The 26,643-nt window shown below is 31.8% G+C and overlaps 3 protein-coding genes across 5 annotated transcripts; all 3 read left to right on the top strand.

The window, feature by feature from the left end:
• Positions 1-357: 357 nt before the first annotated feature.
• Positions 358-8,697, top strand: LOC107925188 (beta-glucosidase 46). Of its 3 annotated transcripts, XM_041079470.1 has the most exons (13): positions 358-575; positions 755-841; positions 930-996; positions 1,167-1,228; positions 1,318-1,393; positions 1,478-1,552; positions 1,631-1,718; positions 1,809-2,061; positions 2,132-2,247; positions 7,585-7,840; positions 7,922-8,024; positions 8,099-8,207; positions 8,295-8,695. In XM_041079470.1, exons 5-13 carry the CDS (start codon positions 1,333-1,335, stop codon positions 8,491-8,493), a joined length of 1,260 nt encoding a protein of 419 aa, XP_040935404.1. In that variant the 5' UTR covers positions 358-575; positions 755-841; positions 930-996; positions 1,167-1,228; positions 1,318-1,332; the 3' UTR covers positions 8,494-8,695. The 3 variants fall into 3 exon arrangements, with proteins under 3 accessions (XP_040935404.1, XP_016711279.1, XP_040935405.1); XM_016855790.2 differs by lacking the exon at positions 358-575 and having other exon boundaries at positions 643-841; positions 8,295-8,697; XM_041079471.1 differs by lacking the exons at positions 358-575; positions 755-841; positions 930-996 and having other exon boundaries at positions 1,167-1,221.
• A 3,590-nt stretch (positions 8,698-12,287) lies between these two features.
• Positions 12,288-15,953, top strand: LOC107925187 (beta-glucosidase 46). The gene is made up of 12 exons (XM_016855789.2): positions 12,288-12,505; positions 12,577-12,643; positions 13,534-13,595; positions 13,685-13,760; positions 13,846-13,920; positions 14,004-14,091; positions 14,183-14,435; positions 14,520-14,635; positions 14,739-14,994; positions 15,075-15,177; positions 15,253-15,361; positions 15,437-15,953. Exons 1-12 carry the CDS (start codon positions 12,326-12,328, stop codon positions 15,660-15,662), a joined length of 1,611 nt encoding a protein of 536 aa, XP_016711278.2. The 5' UTR covers positions 12,288-12,325; the 3' UTR covers positions 15,663-15,953.
• Positions 15,954-19,971: 4,018 nt separating this feature from the next.
• Positions 19,972-21,710, top strand: LOC107924954 (cytochrome P450 77A4). The gene has a single exon (XM_016855532.2). It carries the CDS (start codon positions 20,011-20,013, stop codon positions 21,544-21,546), a length of 1,536 nt encoding a protein of 511 aa, XP_016711021.2. The 5' UTR covers positions 19,972-20,010; the 3' UTR covers positions 21,547-21,710.
• Positions 21,711-26,643: the final 4,933 nt, after the last annotated feature.

Here is a 26,643-nt window from a genome sequence, read left to right as displayed (position 1 = left end):
TAGGGCCAAGCTTGGGCCTAACAAACAGACTTAAAATTTTAGTTAAGCCCGACCCATGTACACCTCTAATTGAGTCAAGATATAAAAATACCCTTTTAAAATTTTAATTTAACTTAGACCAATGCTTTTTAAAATAGATTGATGGTTGAATAGGTTAGGTCATTAATTTGTTGGTGCAATTAATCCAATTAAAAAATTATTAGAAATTTAAAAAAAATTAAAAAAGAACATTCAACCAATTTTTAACTACCTTATCAATCTGCCTGGTTCAAACCCATCTTCCGGATCAATTTCCTAATCAATTTTTAATCTAACAGGCCAGCTGATCCGTAGCGAGGACAAGTCTTTCACCAAAACTACAACGAAAGTGCCGAGCATTTTCCCTATTCAAAACATTTTCTGATATTTTTCTCGTCTAGTCTCCTTCCAACTCCAGCTCTCTGTTTTCTTAATGATTTTCCAAAACTAACAACAAACAGCAATGGTGAATAAATCCCTTCCATTAATATAAATAAAATAACCAAACGTCACTGTTTCCGTCACAAGTTGCGGGCGGCAGGAAAAAAAAGTAGTAGGTAAGTTTCATCCTTACTCTTAGGTCTATAAAAAGTAAATTAGTTTAAAATATCTCTGTCCATGCTTTGATCAATGCTTGTGCTGAATAGCCATGGATATCTCCATGAATAAGCTTTACATTGGTTTCTTCTTTCTCTTACAAATATTCTTCTTACCTCACTCTATTTCATCCGACCAGCTAATTCTTAGACAAAGCTTGAAGAAGAAGAACCTGTCTGCATTTCCTTCCAACTTTCTCTTTGGAACAGCCTCTTCTGCTTACCAGGTTTGTGTCTCAATCTGTTAATACCCTAGCAAACCTTTTTTTTTTTAATCTTTTATTATTATTATATTAATTCTGGGTTTTGGGGCAGTATGAAGGTGGGTACTTGGCTGATGGTAAAGGGTTAAACAATTGGGATGTTTATTCTCATAAACCAGGTAAACTTGTGCTTGTTGCTTTTGCTTTGTGATTATGGTGTCTGAATCTGTTTAGTTCTTAGCTTCCTTATCCTTTTGACTTTTAATGAAAAAGTTTTTGGACAAGAGGGAAAAAAAGTATCCTTGAGTCCCACGAGATTCCCATAATAAATGGTTGGTTGATATCTTAGGAAATAATATTGTTGATGGAAGCAATGGGGACATAGCAGTGGACTATTATCATAGGTATTTGGTATGTGCCTACCTACTTCCATACCAGACTCCCTCATGATTTTCACCATCTGATCCAAAGTCATAAGCATATGATGTTTTGTGATATAGGAAGACATTGATCTCATGCATTCCCTTGGTGTCAATAGCTATAGGTTCTCCATTTCTTGGGCCAGAATTTTACCAAGTAAGTCCCTTTTAAAACACCCATTTATGATCTGTAGAAGCTTAAGTATTTGTATCTAATATTGCATATATATATGTATAACAGAAGGGAGATTTGGTGAAATCAATGAAGCTGGTATCAAGTTCTACAATAACGTAATTGATGGTCTCCTACTTAAAGGTTTATTTGCCTTTCTTGAATCACTGTTTTTAAGCTTTCTACATATTGGTCCTATGATGTTTTTTACACTATCTGCAGGGATTGAACCATTTATAACATTGACCCACATCGATTTTCCTCAAGAACTCGAAGATCGATATGGAAGTTGGCTAAGTCCGGAGTCGCAGTTAACTACCTTGTTCAGTTTTAGCTCTTTCATGGGGCTTAAAATGGCCATTTGACACTAATGGCTTTATTTTCTCGTTTTCAATCACAGGGAAGATTTTGCATATTATGCAGATATCTATTTTAAGTCCTTTGGAGACAGGGTAAAGTATTGGGTCACCTTCAACCAGCCTGATTCCCAAGTCAAATTCGGTTACCTTACGGGTACATTCCCACCATCACATTGTTCCAAGCCATTCGGCAATTGTACCTACGGTGATTCGGAGAAGGAACCTTTTATAGCATCCCACAATATCATCCTAGCACATATAGCAGCTGTTCATGTTTATAGAACCAAATACCAGGTACCAATCAATGCACTAAACATCATGCAATGTAAGCTTTAATGAATAACATTTCTGGTTTAAACTACAGGAAACACAAGGTGGTAGCATTGGAATTGTCTTGAATGGCGCTTGGTATGAACCGATCAGCAACTCTTTGGTTGACAAACTAGCAGCCGAACGAGCTCGATCCTTCACTATCAATTGGTAAGTTTATTCACCATTCAAACCGAATGCAACCTTTAAGGGTGGCAACATGCACCTACAGGGGTATATGACCCTTACTGCACTTACATATAGGTTTTATTGGAACCCACCATTGTTTGAAAAGTCAAATGGGGTGGGCACCGAAAGTAGAAAGTAATATTGGTTGGCAAGTTGGGTTAAAAGTTGGCATGGGATAATTGCAATTTTGGTCCCTAATTGTATAGGGACATTGCAAGTTGATCCTTGAACCTCAACTATAAATAGGCCTAACCATTGCTTACTTTCTTCATCCCATAATTGCCATTCTCTACTTAAGGCATTATTCTCTCTCTCTATTTGTAAATTTCACTTGTAATTTTTGGAGTGAAATATATTTGGTAGTGCCCGAGGACGTAGGCAAAATTTGCTGAACCTCGTTAAAATTCTGGTGTTCTTTATTATTTGTTTTGCATATTTTGTGAATGTGATTGTAGTGATTTATTGTGCTATTAAATTACGATAGAGGGATATTCTGGCTAGGAAAGACTTGGTATTTAAGTGATCTTCGTGATCTACCTCTCTTTCCTGGGAATTGAACTTAGTGTGATTTTTCAGTACAATAATTTTACTCTTTCACACGCTTCTGCGCAACAATTGGTACCAGAGCCAGGTTCGTACTTGGGGAATACGACCGTTTATGATACTATTCATGTATACGGCACTATTCACGTATACGGTACTATTCACATATACGGCACTATTTACGTATACGGTACTATTCACGTATACAGTAGTCGGAATTGAGGAGAAAAATGGTAGCAGCATCGTCATCAGCAAGGACTACTGTGACAAATGCAAAATTTGAAGTAGAGAAATTTGACGGTACCAATAATTTTGGTATGTGGCAATGTGAGATCCTGGATGTCTTATGTCAGCAAGAGCTAGATATAGCCCTTGAAGAAAAACCTGACAAGATGGATGACAAGGAGTGGGCCAAGATCAATAGACAGGCGTGTGGTACAATCCGCCTATGTTTGGCCAAAGAGCAGAAGTACTCTGTCATGAGGGAGACATCAGCGAAGAAGTTATGGGATACACTGGAAGAAAAGTTTCTAACGAAAAGTCTTGAAAATAGGCTTTATATGAAAAAGAAACTTTATCGATTCACGTATGCACCCGGTATGTCGATGAATGACCATGTGAACTCATTCAATAAAATTTTAGCAGACTTGCTAAATTTGGATGAGAAATTTGAAGTGAAGACAATGCATTATTGTTGTTGAATTCCCTTCCTGATGAATATGATCATCTTACCACCACATTGCTTCATGGGAAGGACACGATCACATTTGATGCAGTCTGTAGTGCGTTGTATAGATCTGAGACTCGAAAGAAAGATAAAAGAGATCACAGAGATACAACCGCAGAAGTCTTAATAGTAAGAGGTCGTTCACACAGCAGTAAATCTGGTAGAAGGGGAAAGTCCAAAGGGAGACCCGCCAAAGATGAATGTGCCTTTTGCCGTGAAAAAGGGCATTGGAAAAAGAATTGTCCTAAGCTACAAAAGGGCAAGGCTATTTCTAATGCTTGTGTAGCGGAGCATGATGAGGAGTCAGACTTTAGCTTGGTTGGCATGGCAATGGCATGTCAAACGGATGAGTGGATTTTGGATTCAGGATGTACTTACCATATGTGTCCTAATAAAGACTGGTTTTCTAGTCTTAAAGAGCTAGAAGGTGGAATTGTTCTTATGGGCAATGATAGTGCTTGTAAGACAATGGGAGTGGGTACAGTCCAATTGAAGAATCACGACGGCTCAATCCAAGTCTTGACAGATGTTCGCTACGTACCTAGCCTGAAGAAAAATCTCATCTCATTAGGTGCCCTAGAATCTAAAGGGCTCACAATCACTTTGAGAGATGGATTACTAAAAGTAGTAGCTGGGCAACTGACGGTGATGAAAGGCACAAGAAGAAATAACTTGTATTTTTTAAATGGAAGTACAGTTATTGGATCAACATCAACAGTTTCTACAAAAGATGTAGATTCAGAGGCTACCAGATTATGGCATATGCGATTGGGACATGCTGGTGAAAAAGCTTTGCAGACATTGGTGAAGCAAGGCTTATTGAAAGGTGCAAATTCTTGCAAAATGGAATTCTGTGAACATTGTGTTCTGGGCAAGCAGAAGAGGGTAAAATTTGGTCCAACAATTCACAATACGAAAGGAATTCTGGACTACGTTCACAGTGATGTGTGGGGACCTACCAAAGTAGCTTCTTTGGGAGGTATGCACTATTTTGTTACTTTTGTTGATGATTATTCAAGAAAAGTATGGGTGTATCTAATGAAAAGAAAAAGTGAAGTTTTGGATGCATTTCTGAAATGGAAGAAGATGGTGGAGACTCAGACTGGTCGAAAGGTCAAACGACTTCGATCAGATAATGGTACTGGGTACAAAAACGATCCATTTCTACAAGTATGCCAAGATGAGGGCATTGTGCGACACTTCACTGTTCGGGATACACCACAGCAAAATGGGGTGGCAGAACGAATGGATCGAACTATATTGGAGAAAGTTCGATGTATGTTGTCCAATGCTAGATTGGGCAAAGAATTTTGGGCTGAGGCAGTTACATATGCGTGCCATCTAATTAACCGTTTGCCATCAGCTGCAATAAATGGAAAAACTCCTATGGAGATGTGGACTGGTAAATCTGCTACTGATTATGATTCTTTGCATGTATTTGGTTCCACTGCATATTATCATGTAAAAGAATCTAAGTTAGACCCAAGAGCAAAGAAAGCATTATTCTTGGGTATAACTGATGGAGTAAAAGGATATCGTCTCTGGTGTCCTGATACAAGGAAGATTGTTTTCAGTAGAGATGTGACTTTTGATGAATCAACCATGTTGAAGTACAAGGATTCACAAAAGGATGACAAAACCAGTAGTACTTTGCAGCAGGTGGAGCTTGAAAAGGTTAACGATGATCCAGCTAATATTGAAGGGACAAATGATGAAGAGGTTCCTACCCAATAATCTCTACAACAACAAGATTCAATTGCATATAGAAGGCCAAGAAGAGAGATTCGTAAGCCTGCTCGCTTTGATGATATAGTGGCCTATGCACTTCCAATTATAGATGATGATGTTCCTTCTACTTACACAGAAGTAATAAGTAACCCTGATGGTGTAAAGTGGAAGCAAGCAATGAATGAAGAAATGCAGTCTCTTCATAAAAATAAGACCTGGGAGTTGGTGACACTACCCAAGGGAAAGAAGGTAATTGGATGCAAATGGGTATATGCAAAGAAGGAAGGATTTCCTGATAAAAATGAAATTCGATACAAGGCTAGATTAATAGCAAAGGGTTACGCTCAGAAAGAAGGAATAGACTACAATGAAGTGTTTTCTCCAGTTGTGAAGCATTCGTCTATTCGGATTTTGCTAGCCTTGGTTACGCAATATGATCTTGAACTAGTTCAGCTTGATGTGAAGACCGCGTTTTTACACGGTGATTTGGAAGAGGAAATCTATATGACTCAGCCAGATGGATTCAAGGTTGTTGGAAAAGAAAATTGGGTTTGCAAACTGACAAAGTCGCTTTATGGATTGAAGCAATCTCTGAGGTAGTGGTACAAGCGATTTGATCAATTCATGAAAGGGCAAAGGTACACAAGAAGTAAATTTGATCATTGCGTGTATTTTTAGAAGCTACAAGAAGGAACTTTCATATACTTGCTCTTATATGTTGATGATATGCTAATAGCATCTAAGAGCAAAGTTGAGATTGAAAGATTGAAGACTCAACTCAATCTCGAGTTTGAGATGAAAGATCTAGGAGAAGCTAAAAAGATTATCGGCATGGAAATATGGAGAGATAGAGCTCATGATAGAGTTAGCTTGTCTCAGAAGCAGTATTTGAAAAAGGTACTACAGCAGTTTGGCATGAACGAGCAGACAAAACTTGTAAGTACCCCGTTGGCTTCTCATTTCAAGCTTTCTGCACAACTATCTCCTTCGACGAATACGGAACGAGAATACATGTTGTAAGTTCCGTATTCTAATGCAGTGGGTAGCTTGATGTATGCAATGGTGTGTACAAGACCCGACATTTCACAGGCAGTTAGTATAGTGAGCAGGTATATGCATAATCCTGGAAAATGATATTGGCAAGCTGTGAAATGGATTCTACGGTATATTCAGAAGACCGTGGATGTTGGATTACTGTTCAAGCAGGATAATACACTTGGTAAATGTGTTATTGGGTACGTTGATTCTGACTATGCCGGTGATTTGGACAAGCGAAGATCAACCACCGGTTATGTGTTTACACTTGCTGGAGGACCAATAAGTTAGAAGTCTACACTACAGTCTACAGTTGCATTGTCAACCACAGAAGCCGAGTACATGGCTGTAACAGAGGCTGTAAATGAGGCTATTTGGTTACAAGGTATGGCTAAAACCTTGGGGTTGGTTCAGGAGCATATTAACGTGTATTGTGATAGTCAAAGTGCTATTCATTTAGCAAAGAATCAAGTCTACCATGCACGTACAAAACATATCGACGTACGATTCCATTTTGTGCGGGAAATTATTGAAGATGGGAAAATTTGTCTTCAGAAGATCAAGACTGCAGATAATCCCGCAGATATGATGACCAAGGTGGTAACAGCAACCAAGTTCGAACATTGTTTGAACTTGATTAATATCCTGCAAGTTTAACAGTTGAAGAAGGCACTATCAAGTATTGTTGTCAAAAGCAGAAAGAATTGTATGAAGATAAGATTATCGTAATCAAATCTTCAAGGTGGAGATTATTGGAACCCACCATTGTTTGAAAAGTCAAATGGGGTGGGCACCGAAAGTAGAAAGTAATATTGGTTGGCAAGTTGGGTTAAAAGTTGGCATGGGATAATTGCAATTTTGGTCCCTAATTGTATAGGGACATTGCAAGTTGATCCTTGAACCTCAACTATAAATAGGCCTAACCATTGCTTACTTTCTTCATCCCATAATTGTCATTCTCTACTTAAGGCATTATTCTCTCTCTCTATTTGTAAATTTCACTTGTAATTTTTGGAGTGAAATATATTTGGTAGTGCCCGAGGACGTAGGCAAAATTTGCTGAACCTCGTTAAAATTCTGATGTTCTTTATTATTTGTTTTGCATATTTTGTGAATGTGATTGTAGTGATTTATTGTGCTATTAAATTACGATAGAGGGATATTCTGGCTAGGAAAGACTTGGTATTTAAGTGATCTTTGTGATCTACCTCTCTTTCCTGGGAATTGAACTTAGTGTGATTTTTCAGTATAATAATTTTACTCTTTCACACGCTTCCGCGCAACAGGTTCCTAGAGCCAATCTTATATGGAAGATATCCTCGTCAAATGCAAAACATTCTTGGATCCATTTTACCCGAATTTTCAGCAAACGAGAAGCAGAAGCTGAAACAAGGGCTCGATTTCATCGGAATCAATCACTACACAAGTTACTACGTCCAGGATTGCATGTTCTCTGCGTGTGAACCAGGACCAGAAACCTCGAAAATGGAAGGATATTGCGCGCAAAGCTCACAGAAAAACGGCACACCTATAGGAGAACCTGTAAGTAACATCAATACATGATATCAACAACTGTATATGCTGAATCTTAACACTAACAGCTGAATCTTTTCGATTATACAGACCGAGTTAGCCGGGAAGAATGTTTATCCCGAAGGAATAGAGAAGATTGTAACTTATCTTAAGAACAGATACCATAACATACCGATAATCATTACTGAAAATGGTAGGCAAGACGGAACAATGTCATTTAAACGCATACATTCACTTTAACATGCTCATGTAAGTGTTCCTATGTAGGATATGGTGATATGAACAAACCAAATTCCACCACTGAAGCACGTCTACACGATGAAAAACGAGTCGAGTATTTTGCCAGATACTTAGATGCACTGTCAACAGCAATCAGGTAAGGTTCTCTATTGAATGCTCGATATTTAAGTTGCCGTGACATCGAAGATAAGCTATTAATGTTTGTTTTGTTGAATGCCATTAGGAAAGGAGCAGATGTAAGGGGTTACTTTATATGGTCATTGCTTGATAACTTCGAGTGGAACAACGGATATACGGTTCGATATGGACTTCACCATGTCGATTACGAGACGCTAAAGAGAACTCCGAAATCTTCTGCAACTTGGTACAAAAATTTCATATCACAGCACATGGTAAAAGAACCAAAAGTAGAACATTCTTAGAATCCCCCTTTACTAAATCTTATCTGTAATACTATTTTGAGTACACAAGACTGTATATAGGGTCATTTGTGATAAAACCAGGGGTTAAATGGATCCTTTATGGTTTTTTCATTATGTTGTATTTTTTGAAATTACGCTATTAGTCCCTGTACTTTAATTTGGTATATTTAGTCTATATTTTTTAAAATTTAAAATTTCAGTCTTCATCAACAATAAATGTTAAATTCATTAAGTTAAGTTCTATTATTTTCAAATTTTGACGAGACAAACATATTATTTATGTCTAATGCTATGTTAGCTTTTTATTTGCACATAGTACTCACTAAAAATCCAATTAATGGATTAACAATTGTCATTCGCATCAAGATTAAATTTAAAAAAAAAAGGGGATCGACTTGGAATGATCCGGTTGGAAAATCTATACTAAATCTACAAGTGCACGAATAACATATAACTAGTAATTGACTTTAACCAAAAAAATTTAACCATTACGGTTTAGGTTAGGACTAAAATTTTAAAATTCAAGAAGTATAGGATTGAATTAAAATAACTTTGCTTTTTAAGTACCCTGTAAATTACCAGCATGATGTAGGGGCCAACACTCTTTCAAAATCTGATGAAAAAGTTCTCATCAAGCCAGCCTCCTCATCAATCGCACCAGCATCCCCTCAATTTGTTGTCTCCTCTCAACATCTACATCCTCTGCTACTTTATTAATACCTGAACTATCTTAGCTTATAATCTCATCAAGACTTGCACAACCATCCTCATCAAGTCATTGGCCTGCTTGAAAGAGACAGTTCATTAGTTAAATTACAGTTGTGAATTACTCAAGTTTTAAGATTTTTGGTATTATGTTCTGTTTGTATTATTGAAAAACATCAATATCAACATATCAATTTTTGAGATTTTTGGTATTATATTATCTTTATATGGAATTTTATTTACATCTGCAAGAGTGCTACTATTAAATATTTTGGCAACTACATCAGTCATACTTGTAATGTATTTGATAAATTATTGTTAATAATTGTTAAATTAGCTTTATTTGATAAATTATTTTGATATAACAAATAAAAATATTTTTAAATAAAATTTATTTTTGAACAAAGAAAGAAATTATTAAGTTTAAAGCATAAAAATCATTTCAAAACTTCCAAACATCTTAGAAAACAATTTAAACATTTTTAAATCGATTGAAACATTTTTTTATTGTTTCACCAAAATTTTAAAAGGCCAAGTTAACCCCTCCCCCTCTTGGCAAATTTTGAGTTGTTTAGTCGAGTTAACAATAATTGTAAGTACAATTCTAAAGTCTTGTTTTTGTTGTTTCCCAATAAAAGGGGATGCCAAATTTATATAATCCGACATAAATATGCTTATAAATATATTTTCAAAAGCTAAATCATCTCATTACATTTCATAAGTACCTTCCATTCCAAAGTCACTAAATAATGCAAAAGCATTACAAATAATTATTGAACTCTCTAGACCACAAATTTAAAGATGACAAAATCTATCCATGATGCAATGAAATTATGAAACCAACCTTATAGAAGTACACATTATTCTTGGTCTTTGCAACCAGTAATTTATATCATCTTAATTTCTCCTTTTGCTTTGCAATCTTCCTCACAAACTTTTGTATTTCATCCACTTTTACTATTTTATTCAATTCGGTATTCCTCATCCTAATTTCTCTATTCTCAATCAATAGCATTTGGATCTATCTTCTTAATTCATCAATATTCCCATTATCATCTTGTTTTTCAACCTATTCAAAGAAACCACAACCACTCTACACCATTCGAATATATAAATATATCTCATTTAAACTAAACAACATCATTAAACTAAACTTCATATCAAACAAAACTCATTTAAAAAATTAACCCTATAATATTAACCGTAAACATTCCTTAACCAATTTTTAATACGTCTTTAATTCAGAACAAAACTAAATTTATGTCAAATTAAGCCTTCAACATAAAAACTCATAGATATATACAACTACCCAATATTTATTTTCGCCAAATATAGTATGAAACAAAAACAAAACAAAATAAATTAAAATACCTCTTATACTTTGAACAAGCATAGAATTTCTTCCCTTTCCTCCTTGGAGCTCTTAATCCAGAGGAACAATGAACAGCCCTCAACCCTCAACCCACCATAATTTTTTTAGTTTGCAGTAAGACATCTACTACACCCAGCCAAGTAAGAAAGAAAGAACTTTAAGTAAAATTTTTTAAGGATATATTCGAGGAATAAAATTTTACTTACGGCTTAAAAATGTTTTTAACTATTTTTAAATGCATTTATGAATTTTACTAATGTTTTTAAAAAATAAATAGATATCTATATAACAAATTATGATTGGCTGATTTTTTTTTAACGGGACTAACAGTTGAGATAAAATGAGTAACTGTTTAATAGGTTAGGTGACCAAAAAAATTTTGAAATATCAATTTAAAAAAACTAATATAATTTAAGTACCTTTTTATTATTTAAACCTAATTTTAAGTTAAATATCTTCTTCTACGCAAGTTAGATTTAAAATAATTGATTATGTCCTCAATCATCAAATCTTTTCTTGAAAATTTGGAGAATAGAAATAAAGCAAGGATTGGATTGTTAATTAAGAAATGTTCAACTTGTTAACTCATTTGTTTCCATTATTAGGATTAATTAAAACAACAAGTCTTAATCACTAATAAAAAATATTCATTGTCAGATCTCTCCCCACTTAAGGTAGCTTGCCTTTCATCTTTTTCCTTTTTTTCTTTTTTTCCTCTTATTGGTTGTTTTCAAACAATATGGATAATCCTTTCTTTTTTTTATTTCTTTTATATTTGTAGTAGTAAATTAGTTTGATTTAGAAAAAAAATTTAAACTCAATTTAGTAATTATCGAGTAGAGCTTAAATTAAATTCAAGTTTAATAATACTTGATATTAAAAACTCGTTAGACTTATCGAGTTTTTGATTTTTATTATATATTTAATATTATTAAATTACATTTTTACTCTTAATATATATTTATTATCTCTAACCTTAATTATCAAGCTGAACTTGAATACTTACGACTTTAATCAAGCTCGAGTATAAAAATTGATACACAAGCTTAATTGAGCTCAAACACGAGTAGCTAGTGACGGAGCCAATGGGGGTTGGCAGGGGCCTGACCCCCCTAAAATAGAAAATTTTCTATTTAGACCCTTTATAATTTATAAAATTTTAAATTAATAATGATAAAATTATACTTGAGCCCCCAAGAATAATAAAATTTTGATTTAATCCTTTAAAAATTATAAAGATATAAATTATTAAAATGATAAAATTATATTTTTACTATCATAAAGTATACAATTTAATTCTACCAAAAAAAAGATTTTTTATCTATATTATTGAGAGTAACTCAATTATATTTTGATTAAACTCAAACTTAAAAATAAATATTTTATTAGTATCCAAACTCAGCTCAATTCAATTACACCCTTACCTTAACCAAACAATTTTTCACCATCAAAGATCAGTGACAACATTATTGGAATAGGGGCCGACCAATCCAAAGAAAGAGGTTGAATCAATACATTTGGACTTCAATTTAGACCCCCCAAAAAAAAAAGATTGAATTGATTTTTTATTTTTATTTTCTAATTATCCCATTGCATTAAAATATAATAGGATGACAAAAAATGTGACAATTTCAGTCACATCATTACGCTAGGCAGACAGGTATGGTAGGTCCATTTCTTCCATTATAAAGTTCAATACATATATATACGTGTCAAAATAAGAGCCGATAAACAGGCTTTGTTTGTGAGTCAGCCATGGAGATCTCCATGAAAAAGATTTACATGAGTTTCTTCATTCTCTTACAGATATTGTTCTTCTTCTTACTCAACTTCATTTCATGTGAGCTGCTAGTTATTAGACAAAGCTTGAAGAAGAACAACCTGTCTGCATTTCCTTCAAATTTTCTCTTTGGAACAGCCTCTTCCGCTTACCAGGTTCAAATTAAAACACTTTTTTCTTTCTGTTTTTGTTGTTGTTGTTCTATTAATTCTGGGTTTTTGGACAGTATGAAGGTGGCTACTTAGCTGATGGTAAAGGATTGAACAATTGGGATGTTTATTCCCATAAACCAGGTAACATTTTTCAAGTTATCTTTGCTCTTTCAATTATTGCTCCTAGGGGGTAGTTGGGTTTTTTTTTTTGTTAGTTATTTTGATGTTATCTGTTTGGTTCTTGACTTTATTTTGTTGTTGTTAAGGTCAAATTCTATTATTAATCCCTATAGTATGCATGAGTTATGAATTTAGTTCTTGTGCTTTAATTTATATTTTTAGTTCTATATTTTTTAAGTTTTTAAATTTTAGTTTTTTAAATTTTTAAATTTTAGTCTTGACCCAAACAGTAAAAATTTGCTATTTCCTAAATTTTATGTTCTAAATATTTTATCATATGTATAACATCATCAGGGTTGAAGCTAGAAATTTTGTTTAAGGAAGTCGAAATAAGATTATAAAGTTTCGGAGACCAAACTTAAAAGTTTTGTATTAAAAAAATCTTAAACTGAATTATTAATTTTACAAAAATACTAAAATTATATATATTTTTTCATTTAATCAAATGTTAAAGAGATCAAAACTAAATCTTTTAATTTTGGTGAGGACCTAAAAAGTAATTTGACCCTTTGGCTAAAGTGTCAAGGGCTTCCCTTTGATACTATAGAAATTTCAAAATTCATAATTATAATGATTAAAAATATCAATTTGAGATTAAGTCTAGCATTTACGTATAATGTTGTCTAATAACATAATTTGAACTAACGAATTTAATTATTATTATTTAGGTTATGATTGAAATTCAAAAATTTAAAAATTACCATGGATAAAGTTGGATCAAATTAGAGTATTAATAGTAGAATTTGGCTATTATTTGCTATTCATAGCCTACTAAACAAAAATATTTATATATCTCATTTGTTTATCTTTTAATATTTTTTTTAATATTATTTAAGGACACGTTTTTACAGGAAATTTGATTGTTGATGGAAGCAATGCAGACATAGCAGTGGACCATTATCATAGGTATTTGGTATGTGCCTACCTACTTCCTTACCATATTCCCTCATGATTTTCACCATCTGATCCAAAATCATAAGCATATGATGTTTTGTGATATAGGAAGACATTGATCTCATGCATTCCCTTGGTGTTAATAGCTATAGGTTCTCCATTTCTTGGGCCAGAATTTTACCTAGTAAGTCCCTTTGAAAACACCCAGTTATGATCTGTATGTATGTATGTATGTATGAATGAATGTATGTAATTCAATTTCTTAACAGAAGGGAGATTTGGAGAAATCAATGAAGCTGGTATCAAGTTCTACAACAACCTTATTGATGGTCTCCTACTTAAAGGTTTATTTGCCTTTCTTGAATCACTGTTTTTAAGCTTTCTACATATTGGTCCTATGATGTTTTTTTTTTTTCACTATCTGCAGGGATTGAACCATTTGTAACATTGACCCACATCGATTTTCCTCAAGAACTCGAAGACAGATACGGAAGTTGGCTAAGTCCGGAGTCGCAGTAAACTATCTAGTTCGAGTTTTTAGCTCTTTCATGGGGCTTAAAATGGCCATTTGACACTAATGGTTCTATTTCTTGTTTTCAATCACAGGGAGGATTTTGCGTACTTTGCAGACATCTGTTTTAAGTCCTTTGGAGACAGGGTGAAGTATTGGGTTACGTTCAACGAGCCCGATTTCCAGGTCAAGTATGGTTACCGTTTAGGTACATTCCCACCGTCGCGATGTTCTAGGCCTTTCGGAAATTGTACCTATGGTGATTCGGAGAAGGAGCCGTTTATAGCAGCCCATAATATTATCTTAGCACATATAGCAGCTGTTCATGTTTATAGAACCAAATACCAGGTACCAATCAATGAACTAAACATCCAATTTCGAATCGATGCATTATAAGCTTAATCGAAACAACATTTCCAACTCGAACTCTAGGAATCACAAAGAGGTAGCATTGGAATCGTGTTGCATTGCATGTGGTATGAACCGATCAGCAACTCTGTAGCCGACAAGCTAGCAGCCGAACGAGCTCAATCCTTCTCTATCAATTGGTACGTTCCTTCACCAGTAAGGCTGCTCGGTTTTCAGATTAGGGAAGGTAATGCAGGTGTGGAGATTCGAGATTTAAGTGTCTAATACGAAAATTGCATATAGGTTTCTAGAGCCAATCATATACGGACGATATCCTCGCGAAATGCAAAACATTCTCGGATCCATTTTACCCGAATTCACAACATCCGAGAAGCAGAAACTAAACCAAGGGCTTGATTTCATCGGAGTCAACCACTATACAAGTTTCTATGTCAAGGATTGCATGTTCTCCGCGTGTGAACCAGGATCAGGGACCTCGAAAACCGAAGGATTTTGGGCTCAAAGCTCACAGAAAAATGGCATCCCTATAGGAGAACCTGTAAGTAACCTGAATTTACGAAATCACAACTAGGCTGCATAGCAGGTTAAGCTAACAACCGAAGCTTTTCAATTATGCAGACCGAGTTAAGTTGGCTGAACGTATATCCCCAAGGAATGGACAAGATCGTAACATATCTTAAACACAAATACCATAACATACCAATGATCATTACCGAAAACGGTAGGCGAAAAACCGAAGCTCTCATGCACAAAGAAACTGACCTATACACTCATAATGTTTCGTGTTTCTATATAGGATACGGTGATGTGATCAAAGCAGATTCCACCATTGATGAACTTTTACACGATGAAAAACGAATAGACTTCATGGATAGACACTTAGATGCACTGTCAACAGCAATCAAGTAAGAACACAAACTAAAAACCTGTCTGGTTAATTGAAGACAAGGGATTAATGTTGTTCTTGTGAATGCTATTAGGAAAGGAGCAAATGTAAAGGGTTACTTTGCCTGGTCATTGCTAGACAACTTTGAATGGAACTCTGGTTATACAGTTAGGTTCGGTCTTCACCATGTTGATCACAAGACACTGATGAGAAGACCAAAAATGTCAGCAACTTGGTACAAAAACTTAATTGCAGAGCATCGAAAATGTAAAGGACCAGACCAGCAGCAACTAGAAGATGCTGACGACAGCCCTTTCTAGGATTAAGTTTGGTCCTATATATTTGCTCCAATGAATTATTGGGTGTAACCATGTAGGCAAAAACGATATCCAGAGTTATTTGTGTTCAAATAAAACATATATGTTATAAAGATAAGCCTGATGAACCCATATTCATATAGTTTGTAAAGTTTTCAGCTTTGGGTTTTGAGGGTTTAAGATTATGAGGATAAAACTTGGGTTGGAAATTGAACCTTTGGGTCCATTTATCTGTAATCAATCTGGATATTTTAGGCCCAATTCTACATATATCTCTTTCATGTTAATCATTAATTACCCTCCTTTTTTTAGATTTGCTTGATTTTGGGTCAAGTTAATCTGCATTGATTTCGTTCAAATTTCATGTTTTATGTTTGAATCATTTAAGTTTGAGACTCAAAATTTTTAAATTTAATTTTAGTTTAACTTCAAGTCATTTTGAGTATTTTTTTTAAATGTTATTTAAGTTATTTTGGTTTAGATTATTGTTTTCAAGTTTGTATTGCTTTGGGTCAAATCAATTTAGGCCCAAATTATTATGAAATCATATAAACTATACACCAAAAAGAGTTCAACGTATTAAGAGATCTTTATATTATTAAGAGTTGGATCAAATTAGTCCCTCTGTTAATTAAATAAATTCAAATCGAAATAAGCTTAATATTTACTGTTTTAAAAAATATCATTTATTGTCTAACAAAATTAATATTTTCAAAGTTTTTATGATTATGTAAGAAAAATCTTTTAATTGCAATTGGAAAAAAATTCAAGACATTTTTTAAACAATAAAAGTTAATCCTATTATTATTTGGACTTATTTTATTATTTTTAATAGTATAAGGATTAAATTGATATATTTAATAATAATAATAACTAATTTAATCTAATTCTTATAATATAAAGACTTCCAAAGATATTTTAACCTAAAAAAGTTACATGACGTAGGATTTATGGAAGCAAGAATCCCATTGCCAAACTTTTTTAAAATACATAATAATAAACTTAGAATATTTTACAAATAATTATAAGAGAGACAGTGATGTAATGATTGTTGATTTTATTTCTTAATTATAAAATCGATAATTTAATTCCTACTTATAAATATACAACATATTTCATTATTAATTATTATTTTTTAAATATTCATGATGAGTAAATTAATCACCTATAAAAGTGATGTAAGCCTTGCATTAAATAAGAGTAGGAAAATTTAAACCGACTGGCATTTGCGAAGCTGTGAAAGGGTTTGTTTTTTTATTGGAGACATGAAATTCGTGAATTTCAATGCAACTCATAAATTTTTCTGCCAAATGCATGCCACTGTCAACCCAATTTGTTGCTTAAAGAAAATAATTTAAAAATCAAATCAAATTGGCAACCCATTAATGATGAACAGGGCAAAATTAGAAGAATTTTTTTACCTATACAATGAAATTTTAATTTTTATAGTGTATATTTTTATACTTTTTAAAATATTAAATTAAATTTATATTTTTAAAAAGATTAAAATATAATATTATTAATTTAAAATTTAAATTTTTTTAAATAGTCTAAATAGTAATTTTTCATTTTAGAGATAATCAGGCTCCTTGTCAACCCTTCTAGATTTGCCTTTGATGATGAAGTAATATTGAAAATAAAGAGACTCAAACCGGATCCTCCTAAAATAGAAAATTTTTCATTTAAGTTTTTTAAAATTTTAAATTAATAAAATTAAAATTATACTTTAACCACTTAAAAATGATAGAAATTTGATTAAATCTTTTAAAAATTATAAAAATATAAGGTATTCAAATGATGAAATTATATTTTTACTATTACAATTTAATTTCGATTCCCTTAAAAAAATTTTTGACTTCGCACCTATTATAAATGATAGGTAATTTTTTTGGGGTACAAGTAAAATAATTTGTAGATGTGAAGTTTTAATTTGAATTAATTTTATAAGAGGGCAGGCAGATTTTCACTTAAAATATTGGAAATCAGTTTTAATTTTTAAAATTCTATAAAATTTTAATCATATCTATATCTTAATTAAATATTTTAAATTTTTATTAAACTTTTATAGCATGCATTTCACTTGATATTGTAAAAATAAATAAAATAGAAAAGTTTAGATTTTGGCAGACTCATTCATTAATTAGTTTAACTATCTCTGATTTGATTTCCAACTCATAAAATAAATGCATTCACATTAATTATTATGTTAATAATTTTCTATTTTCTTTGCTAATAATAGAGTTAATTTAATAATCATGATAATAATTTTTTTAGCTAATAATAGAAGTGATTTAATAAACACCTACAATTTTATACCAAATTAATTGCGCCTTTGACTTTTTTTAAAAATTATAACTTAAATTTATATAAGAATTATCATTAAAATTAATTATTAAATATTGAATCGAATAATTAACTCATCGTCTAAATTTTGTCATTCCGGCCATTATAATTACAAATAATTGTACATTTTTTTTAAGTTACTATGTCTATAACCATAAATAACTAATACAAAATAACCGAAATATATCTGAATAGAAATCACACATGGTAAATCTTTAAATGTTAAAATATGTTATCAATCCCTCTACTCTTCCCACATTTGAAATTTAGTCCTTTATTTTTATTTTTGGGAATTTAATTAATCTACTTTTTAAATTTTAAAATTCATGTTAAATTGTTACCACCGTTAAATTTTTTTCATTAAATTTATTAGTGTGACATTTTGAAATAGAAAAAAGAAACTCAATTGGAAGTCATGTAACTAAAAAATAACATTATAAATAAACTAAATTTAATAAAATCCGAAAAATTAAATTAAAAAAATAAATTCTAAATTTACAAAATTATTTTTGTTCCCTTTTTATCTGCTTGGAGTTTGGATATTATATGACAATGAAATTTTTTGTGACATTTATATTTATTACTATATAATAGTCACATAATTTTCCTTTCTAAATAATATGCTAATTATTAGCACTAGACTTGTCGGATTAATCCTTGAACCGATTCGACAAATTTAAATTCAAATAGATTTAATTTAATTTTAAATATATTTTTTATTTTTAATTATATAAATATATAGATACTAATAAAAATTTATTTTTAATACGTTATTATTTTTAAATTAAAAAAAAAGATTAAATATTTTTTAGACCTGAATTTAGTATATACTAATAGCAATAGGGGATTATGATATTTATATTCCAATTTTAAATATTTAATATTTAATATTAAATAATTTTTAATTATTTGTTAATACGTGTTCGTTAAAATTTAAGAAACCATAAACATGTATTTTAGGTTATTTTATTTGGATAAGAAATATATGTTAACATATTTAATTCTAAAGATTTGATTAAAAAATTTTACCATAAACAATTCTTATCAAAATATATTATAATAAATAAATTTTTAATAATTGACTAATAATTCATTATATAAAAATTGGTTAAAGTAATAATATAAAATAACATAAACATTTAATTGTTAATGATAATATTTTTAAAAGAATTATGTAGGTTAAAAATAATTAATATTATCTTAACAAATTATGTTGTTGATACAATAATACAACAATGAGGGAGTATAGAGAAGAGATTGGTAGATGCTATGGAGTTCAGTTCACCCAGTCGGGATGAAAAGTTGGAGGCTAAAGAGAACTAGGGTGGAGAGAATGTCGAAGATAAGAGCTCCGAAGAGTATTGGCAGAATATAAGCTTAGTATTCTCAAGAGTTGATCTCCTTTCCATCACTCCTTGCCTTGGGGTATTTATGGGTAGGAGTATTGTATAATATAGTGTTAACGTACGTTGGACTTGTCAGCTAGCCATCATTATGAAGCGCGTGAGAATTGTGTTTTTGATGGGGCAAGAATGTATATTGTTTGAATCCATATCAATTGTGTGATTATTAATTAATTTCAAATCATACATTTTATTATTTATTGTATATTATTTTAAAATTATAAATCTATGTTCTAAATACATAAGTTTCAACGATATTTCTAATTTTATAAAAGATCCTTCTGTTAATGTTATTTGTTACCCTCAAAAACTATTTTAAAAAAAATAATTAACTTTTCTCAGAAAAAAAGTACTCATACTTTTTTTTTCTAAATTATTTATAAAAAAAATTATATTGGATCCTTTTTTTCATAAATTTACCCGGACATTATTTGCCAATTGCTACTACTCGTATGATCTGTACACATAGAATCAATGTATCTGGTGAAAGAAATTAACAGATATGGATAGCTGGTGGACCAAATTCATTTAATTCCCTCTTCTTCACCTCCTATAAAGCCTACCACAAAAATTTTCACTACATTGTGGTATCCTCTCAAAAAAAAATGAAAATGGAGTTGATTGACATTTTCATTATTGGTTTAGCACTTATCTTCATCCGTTTCTGGTGGCGCTACTGGTCAGTCACCGGCGGTGGACCAAAGAACCTCCCACCAGGACCACCTGGTTGGCCACTTGTCGGAAACTTAATCCAAGTCATCCTCCAACGTCGACATTTCATCTTCATAATACGTGAGTTACGTAAAAAATATGGTCCGATTTTCACCATGCAAATGGGGCAACGCACGATGGTGATCGTCACGGATTCCAAACTCATTCATGAAGCGTTAGTTCAAAGAGGGCCGGACTTCGCTTCCCGGCCGCCGGACTCTCCGATTCGGCTTATGTTCAGCGTCGGGAAATGTGCCATCAACTCGGCTGAGTACGGACCGCTCTGGCGAACCTTGAGGAAGAACTTCGTCACTGAGCTGATAACACCCACGAGGGTAAAACAGTGCAGTTGGATACGAAAATGGGCGATTGAAAATCATATGAAAAGAATCAAAAGAGAAGCGTTTGAGAATGGGTTTTTGGAAGTGATGAGTAATTGCAGACTCACTGTATGTAGTATTTTAATTTGTTTATGTTTTGGTGCTAAAATCTCTGAAGAAAGGATTAAAACAATTGAAAGTATACTTAAAGATGTAATGATGATAACATCGCCACAGTTGCCGGATTTCTTGCCGGTACTTACACCGTTGTTTCGCCGGCAAATGAAAGAAGCTAAAGCTTTAAGGAAGAAACAATTAGAGTGCTTGGTTCCATTGATAAAGAACCGAAGAGCTTTTGTGGAGAAAGGTGAAAACCCTAACCAAGAAATGGTGAGTCCAATCGGTGCTGCATATGTAGACTCACTCTTTGGACTCGAGCCACCGACCCGAGGTCCGTTAGGTGATGAAGAGTACGTGACTCTTTGTTCGGAGGCGATCAGTGCCGGTACCGATACTAGCGCCACGACCGTTGAATGGGCTATGCTTCACTTGGTAATGAATCAAGAAATTCAAGAAAAACTGTACCAAGAAATCATTGATTGCGTAGGTAAAGATGGGGAAATCAAAGAAGAAGACGCGGAGAAAATGCCGTATCTCGAAGCTATCGTTAAAGAAACTTTCCGGCGACACCCACCGGGTCATTTCCTTCTATCTCATGCAGCTACAAAAGATACTGAGCTCGCCGGTTACACGATTCCGGCAGGTGTTTACGTGGAGATTTACACTGCATGGATTACTGAGGATCCGGATATTTGGTCGGACCCGAGCGAGTTCCGCCCCGAGAGGTTCTTGCACGGCGATGGGGTCGGCGTGGACGTGACTGGTACTCGGGCGGTGAAGATGCTGCCGTTCGGAGCGGGGAGACGGATTTGTCCGGCTTGGAACTTAGGCATTTTGCACATAAATTTGTTGATCGCAAAGATGGTTCAAGCTTTCAAGTGGTTGCCGGTACCGGATGCTCCGCCGGACCCTGCCGAGACTTATGCATTCACCGTCGTGATGAAGAACCCTCTCAAGGCCGTCATCTTGCCCCGAGTACAAATTCCTTAAATGGCGAAATTGCTTTTAAGTCCTTTCAAAAATTAAAAATTATAAACTAGTGTAATAGTAAAATTTCCTTTTGGCCCCTGAAATTATAAATCACTTGATTTGATGTAGCTTCATGAAAAGATGTAATTTTTGGTTGATTTAAATCCTCTTCAATGCTCTTTTCATCTTTCTTTTTTTTATAGTTTTATGTATGGTATTAATAGTTAACCACTTAATTTCATGAGCTGCATTCACTTTCGTGGACTGTGAATGATTTACAGATAAAGTCTTTAGCTTTTTTCTTAATTGGAATATTTAGCTGCCAGTCCAAATGGGTTCATAAAGGAGAGATCCACCATCAATATAGCTAAAAACATATACAAAAAAAAAAAAAAGCTTTATAGTACTTTTGTTTTTTTGCTTGTATTAAATGGATTAAATTGAAATTTTAACTTCTAAGAGGAATCGAAATACAAAATTTTCATTTAATAAAGAGACCAAAAGGAGCTAAAAAGTAAAGACTATCTTTTGACTAATGATGCTTTTAAACTCACTTATAAACGACCAGACATCACATTACTGATTTCATATTTATCTCTCTTTAATACATGCAATAATACTACATAAGGTAACATGGAATATTTTATCCTCAAATCCTTTCACTTTGACCAGACCTGCCATTTGGAGGATAAGGATGGTTTTACGTTTGTTGAACTTGTATCTAAGTTTTTTTAGTAAAAGTATTATGAAGGAACTTGGATTTGGTATTGTATTGCATTTTATCATTCTTTTTAAAAAATTATGTAAATTAATTATTATACGTTTGATTAAAGATCAAATTGGTCCTTTTGACAAAAATTTTATCTATTTTTACTTTTAAAAATTGGTCGCACGTGGTATACCATGTGTTATTGTTTGATTATTTCATTACACTAATTTTTAACCGTATAATTGGATAAATTTTTAATAGAAATGAACAATTTGTACTTTGATCATATGTATAGGGACTAATTTGATCATTTTTTAGTAGGAGTAAAATGCAATTTGACTCTTAATATAATGACCTCCATGGTATTTTTACCCGTTTTTGGAATATAAGTTTCGTGTTTAGATAACTTAGGTTTAAATTTTAGGGTTTTTCTTAATAAAATCATTATGAGTTTGGATGTAAAAGTTATGGAGGCACTTACACTATGAGTCCAACTGCATTTTATCTTATTTACTAAAAAAATGATCAAATTAATCTGAGTACATTAAATTAAAGAGTAAACTAGTCATTTCTATTAAAAATATCATATATTTTTATTGTTAAAATTGGGGAGACTAACAAAATAATCAAATAACTACATGTAGCGTGCTACGTCTATCTCATTTTGATATGTAAAGATCGATTTTAACAATAAAAACAGATTCAAATTTTAACAAAAAAATCAAATTATTTTTTAATTTAATATATAATGACTAAATTAGTATTTTTAAATAGAAGAATAAAATATAATTTCACTTCTAATATAATATTTTCCATTATGATGCCTAGGAATGCGGGAAAGGGTGAACCTTTTAGCCTTAGCATTGCTGTTACAGTGTCATTGGTTCATTGCACCTAATTGATGGGAAGTTTATTATTGTGATTATACCACACACCGATCTCGCCATGTTTCTCATTCCATAAACAAAAGGGAAAGGAGTTCATATGTTTCGTTCAATTTGGAACTTTAAAGACAGCGCCCACCTGTTTCAGGGCCAATAAAATCGCTACCAAGCAACTTCACTTTCTCTTAAATGCTAGTAGTAGGTGAACATTTATGGCATCGGCATTGGGCAAACTGGCCGAGATTTATTGGCCATAACACAACGATTTTGCTTCACTAAATGATGCAAGTCATCCATCATGTGTATGTGTATTCTTTGTATGAATAATTTATTCTATGCACAGGTATTTCACAAGTGCTGTTATGCAGCAGCCTGTTTTAGTATTATGTTTTGGGTAATTAAAATTTTAATAGGTTTAATGATTTTTTTTTTAAAAAAAGAGTATCTAACTAAAATTTTCAAAAATTTAAAAGCTTAAAAACTTTTGGAGAGCTTAAGTGGAATGTTCAAAAATTTCAAATGATCTGATGAAAACATTCAGATCCATTAATATTGTTTTGGATAAACTATACCTACGGTCATTAAATTATTAAAAAGTTTATATTTTTATCATTCAACTTTAAAAAAGTTACAAATTAGTGATTGAATTATTTGAAAGTTTTCGTCATTTAAGTCACTGTGTTTTTTTTTTTAAATCCGGCTAGCGAGTTCTAAGTGAGAATTCGACGACCGGTACGGTAGATCAATACCGATAAATGAGTAGAATGATATACCTTAAATGAGGCTCGACTCTAGAATTGTTTGAGAGTGTAGCCGCCTAGGGCCCAAGGCTGAAAGGGGCCTAAACTTTTTTTTTCAGCTATTAATGCGGAAAAATATAGCAGACTAAAATAAATTAATTAAATGCTCAAGTCTTTCAATTTTTTACCATAAATGCTTCATCTCTTAGGGTTTCAGAAACTTTTTAGCTTTTATTATATTATATTTTATAATTTTTTTAAAAGCAACCTAATTTATTATTTTTCTTAGGGCCCAAAAATGTCAATAACAGACCTACTTTAAATCCAAGTTAATTTGGCAGAATATGTTGAAGATTAAATAATAAAGTTATTTAGATTTTTGTTCGTAGAGTTGTTTCATAAAAAAATAAATTGTAGAATAGTAAGAAAATGAGAGCTTTTGGTTAGTTCAAGTAGTACAAACAAATTAAGTCATACAATAATAATTTAACAATTTAGTGATTTAAATGAAAACTTTCAAATAATATAATGACTATTTTTAAATTTTTAAAATTAAATTACTAAAATATAAATTTAATATTAATTTAGTTGTAATTTATCCATTCCTTTTCTGAAATGATGCGGGTAGATGTTGGCAATAATTTGGCACAGAATCCGGCACAAAAATGTGACAATTACAAGTCTACCTATCAATGAATGCCATTGTAAAATTCAACAGCCAACTGTTAACTTCCAGCTGGTCTGTTCCAGCCACTAAATCATAGCAAATATGTACATTGTTTCTTGACCAAGAGTGGAGCTTCACACTTCCTGTTTTTTGCAGTGTCTAAAGCTCAGTCCAACTAGCTTAAAACATGTGACATTAAACCTTTTTTTTAATGTAAAATTTAATTCGAATATTTTAAGGGTAAACTAAAAAAAATGGGCACTCTTAAGTTATTTAACTTTAAAAATTATAAAATAATTATTTGATTTATATTTTTATTTTTTAAGTTTTAAAATTATTAAATACTTAACAGTTGGTTGATGTGACTGTTAAAATAATAATTTTTTTTAATATTTATTTTTAATACACATCATTTTCATCATTTTTAAATTTTTTAAAATTGGGTGACCTAATAAGAAAATTTTTAATAGTCAGATGATCATTTATTCAGTTTACCCATATTTTAATATAAAAAGTAAAATTTGAATCATGCTTAACTTTGTATATTTTAAAGTCATAAATTTAGCTGTAAAAGTACAATAGAGATCTTTGTATTAGGAGTTAAATTGTATTTTATGTACTTACCTAAAAAATAAGCAAATTAATATTTGTTGGATTAAAGAGCAAACTGATTATTTCTGTTAAAAATATTGTCCATTTCTGTTATTAAAAACTAGCATAGCTAACAAAATAACTAAAAAGTTACATGTGGCGTACCACGTGTACCTTATATTGATATACAATTACAAATTTTTAACAGTAAAAATGAATGAAAATTTTAACAGGACCAATATGCTCATTGATCTAACGTACAATGACTAATTTGCTTATTTTTTGAGTAGATAGAGTAAAATGCAATCTAACTCTTACTATAAGGACCTCCATGGTACTTTACCTTAATTTAGCCTTTTATGTTTACATTCTTTTGAATTTGGCTCTTATTCTTTTCTTGAGTTAAATTTGTTATTAACTTTTTAAAAAGGATTAAATTTAACAATCAACCTTTTAAAAAGAGTTGAATTTATTTTTTGTAATGAAAATAATGATTAAAGCTTTAAAATTTTAAATATGGTAGCGCCTACATAGTAATTCACATGTATTTCATGCTTATCTTTTTTTAATTTTTATGTTTTTTTATAATATTTTTTGAATTTTGAATTTTTAAATATTTTTATAACTTTTAAATTATTTATTGACGTAACATGTAAGAAAAATAATATTATATTAGTATGAAGTGCATGTGAATTGCAACATGAATTTGCACTCCAATATCATTAAAAATTAATATTTTAATCAATATTTCTATTTGAAAAACGATTTAATTCTTTTTGAAAGGTTGATAACAAAATTTAGCTAGAAAAGGATCAAATTAACGTTGCCCATTTTTAAGAGAAATTATTTTATGAAACCATGCTTACCACATCATCCTTGGTCCCTACCAATTAAAAATAAACACATTATATTTTTTCAACATCTTATGTACAGTTGACAACAAGAAATAATGAATGATGTGAAAAATATAATATATTTGTTTTTAATTACTGGTAACCATAAATAATATGATAAATCCATTTTTAAAGCAGGTGTGAGCCTCTAAAGTATAGGGCTTTTTTTTTTCTAGCTGGCCATATCTAAAATTCTTGCCCCACTAGTTCATGTTATGGTTGGTTTGGAGACACTATTTTGGGCCTTTGGCATGTCAATACTATTTTATTTTCACTCTCTTTTGAACTCGAAAATTCAATTTTACTATAATTTGAATTCATTTAAAATAAATTCAAATTAATTATATTTTAAATGCACTCAAATTTAAATGATTCAAACTTAAAATTATCTTAAATGAAGTAAGCTCAAAGTGATTAAAACTAGAAGTGATTCAAAACTTATAATAATCAAACCAAAAAATCTAAACATTAAACCCGAAATAATGGAATTGGCTTCAACTAAAATAAACCCTAAAATTTAAAAGTCGAATTGATCTTAATTTGTACCTTACAATTAGGGGTGAATATTCAATCGAGTCAAAAAAATTCGAGTTAGTCGAGTTGATAAATCCTATTTTAGCAACCAAACTCAATT

Source organism: Gossypium hirsutum, chromosome A10, assembly GCF_007990345.1.
Source record: "Gossypium hirsutum isolate 1008001.06 chromosome A10, Gossypium_hirsutum_v2.1, whole genome shotgun sequence".
Lineage (NCBI taxonomy): Eukaryota > Viridiplantae > Streptophyta > Magnoliopsida > Malvales > Malvaceae > Gossypium > Gossypium hirsutum.
The sequence above is the reverse complement of the archived record's forward strand: the minus strand, read 5'-3'. Positions and strand labels throughout refer to the sequence as shown.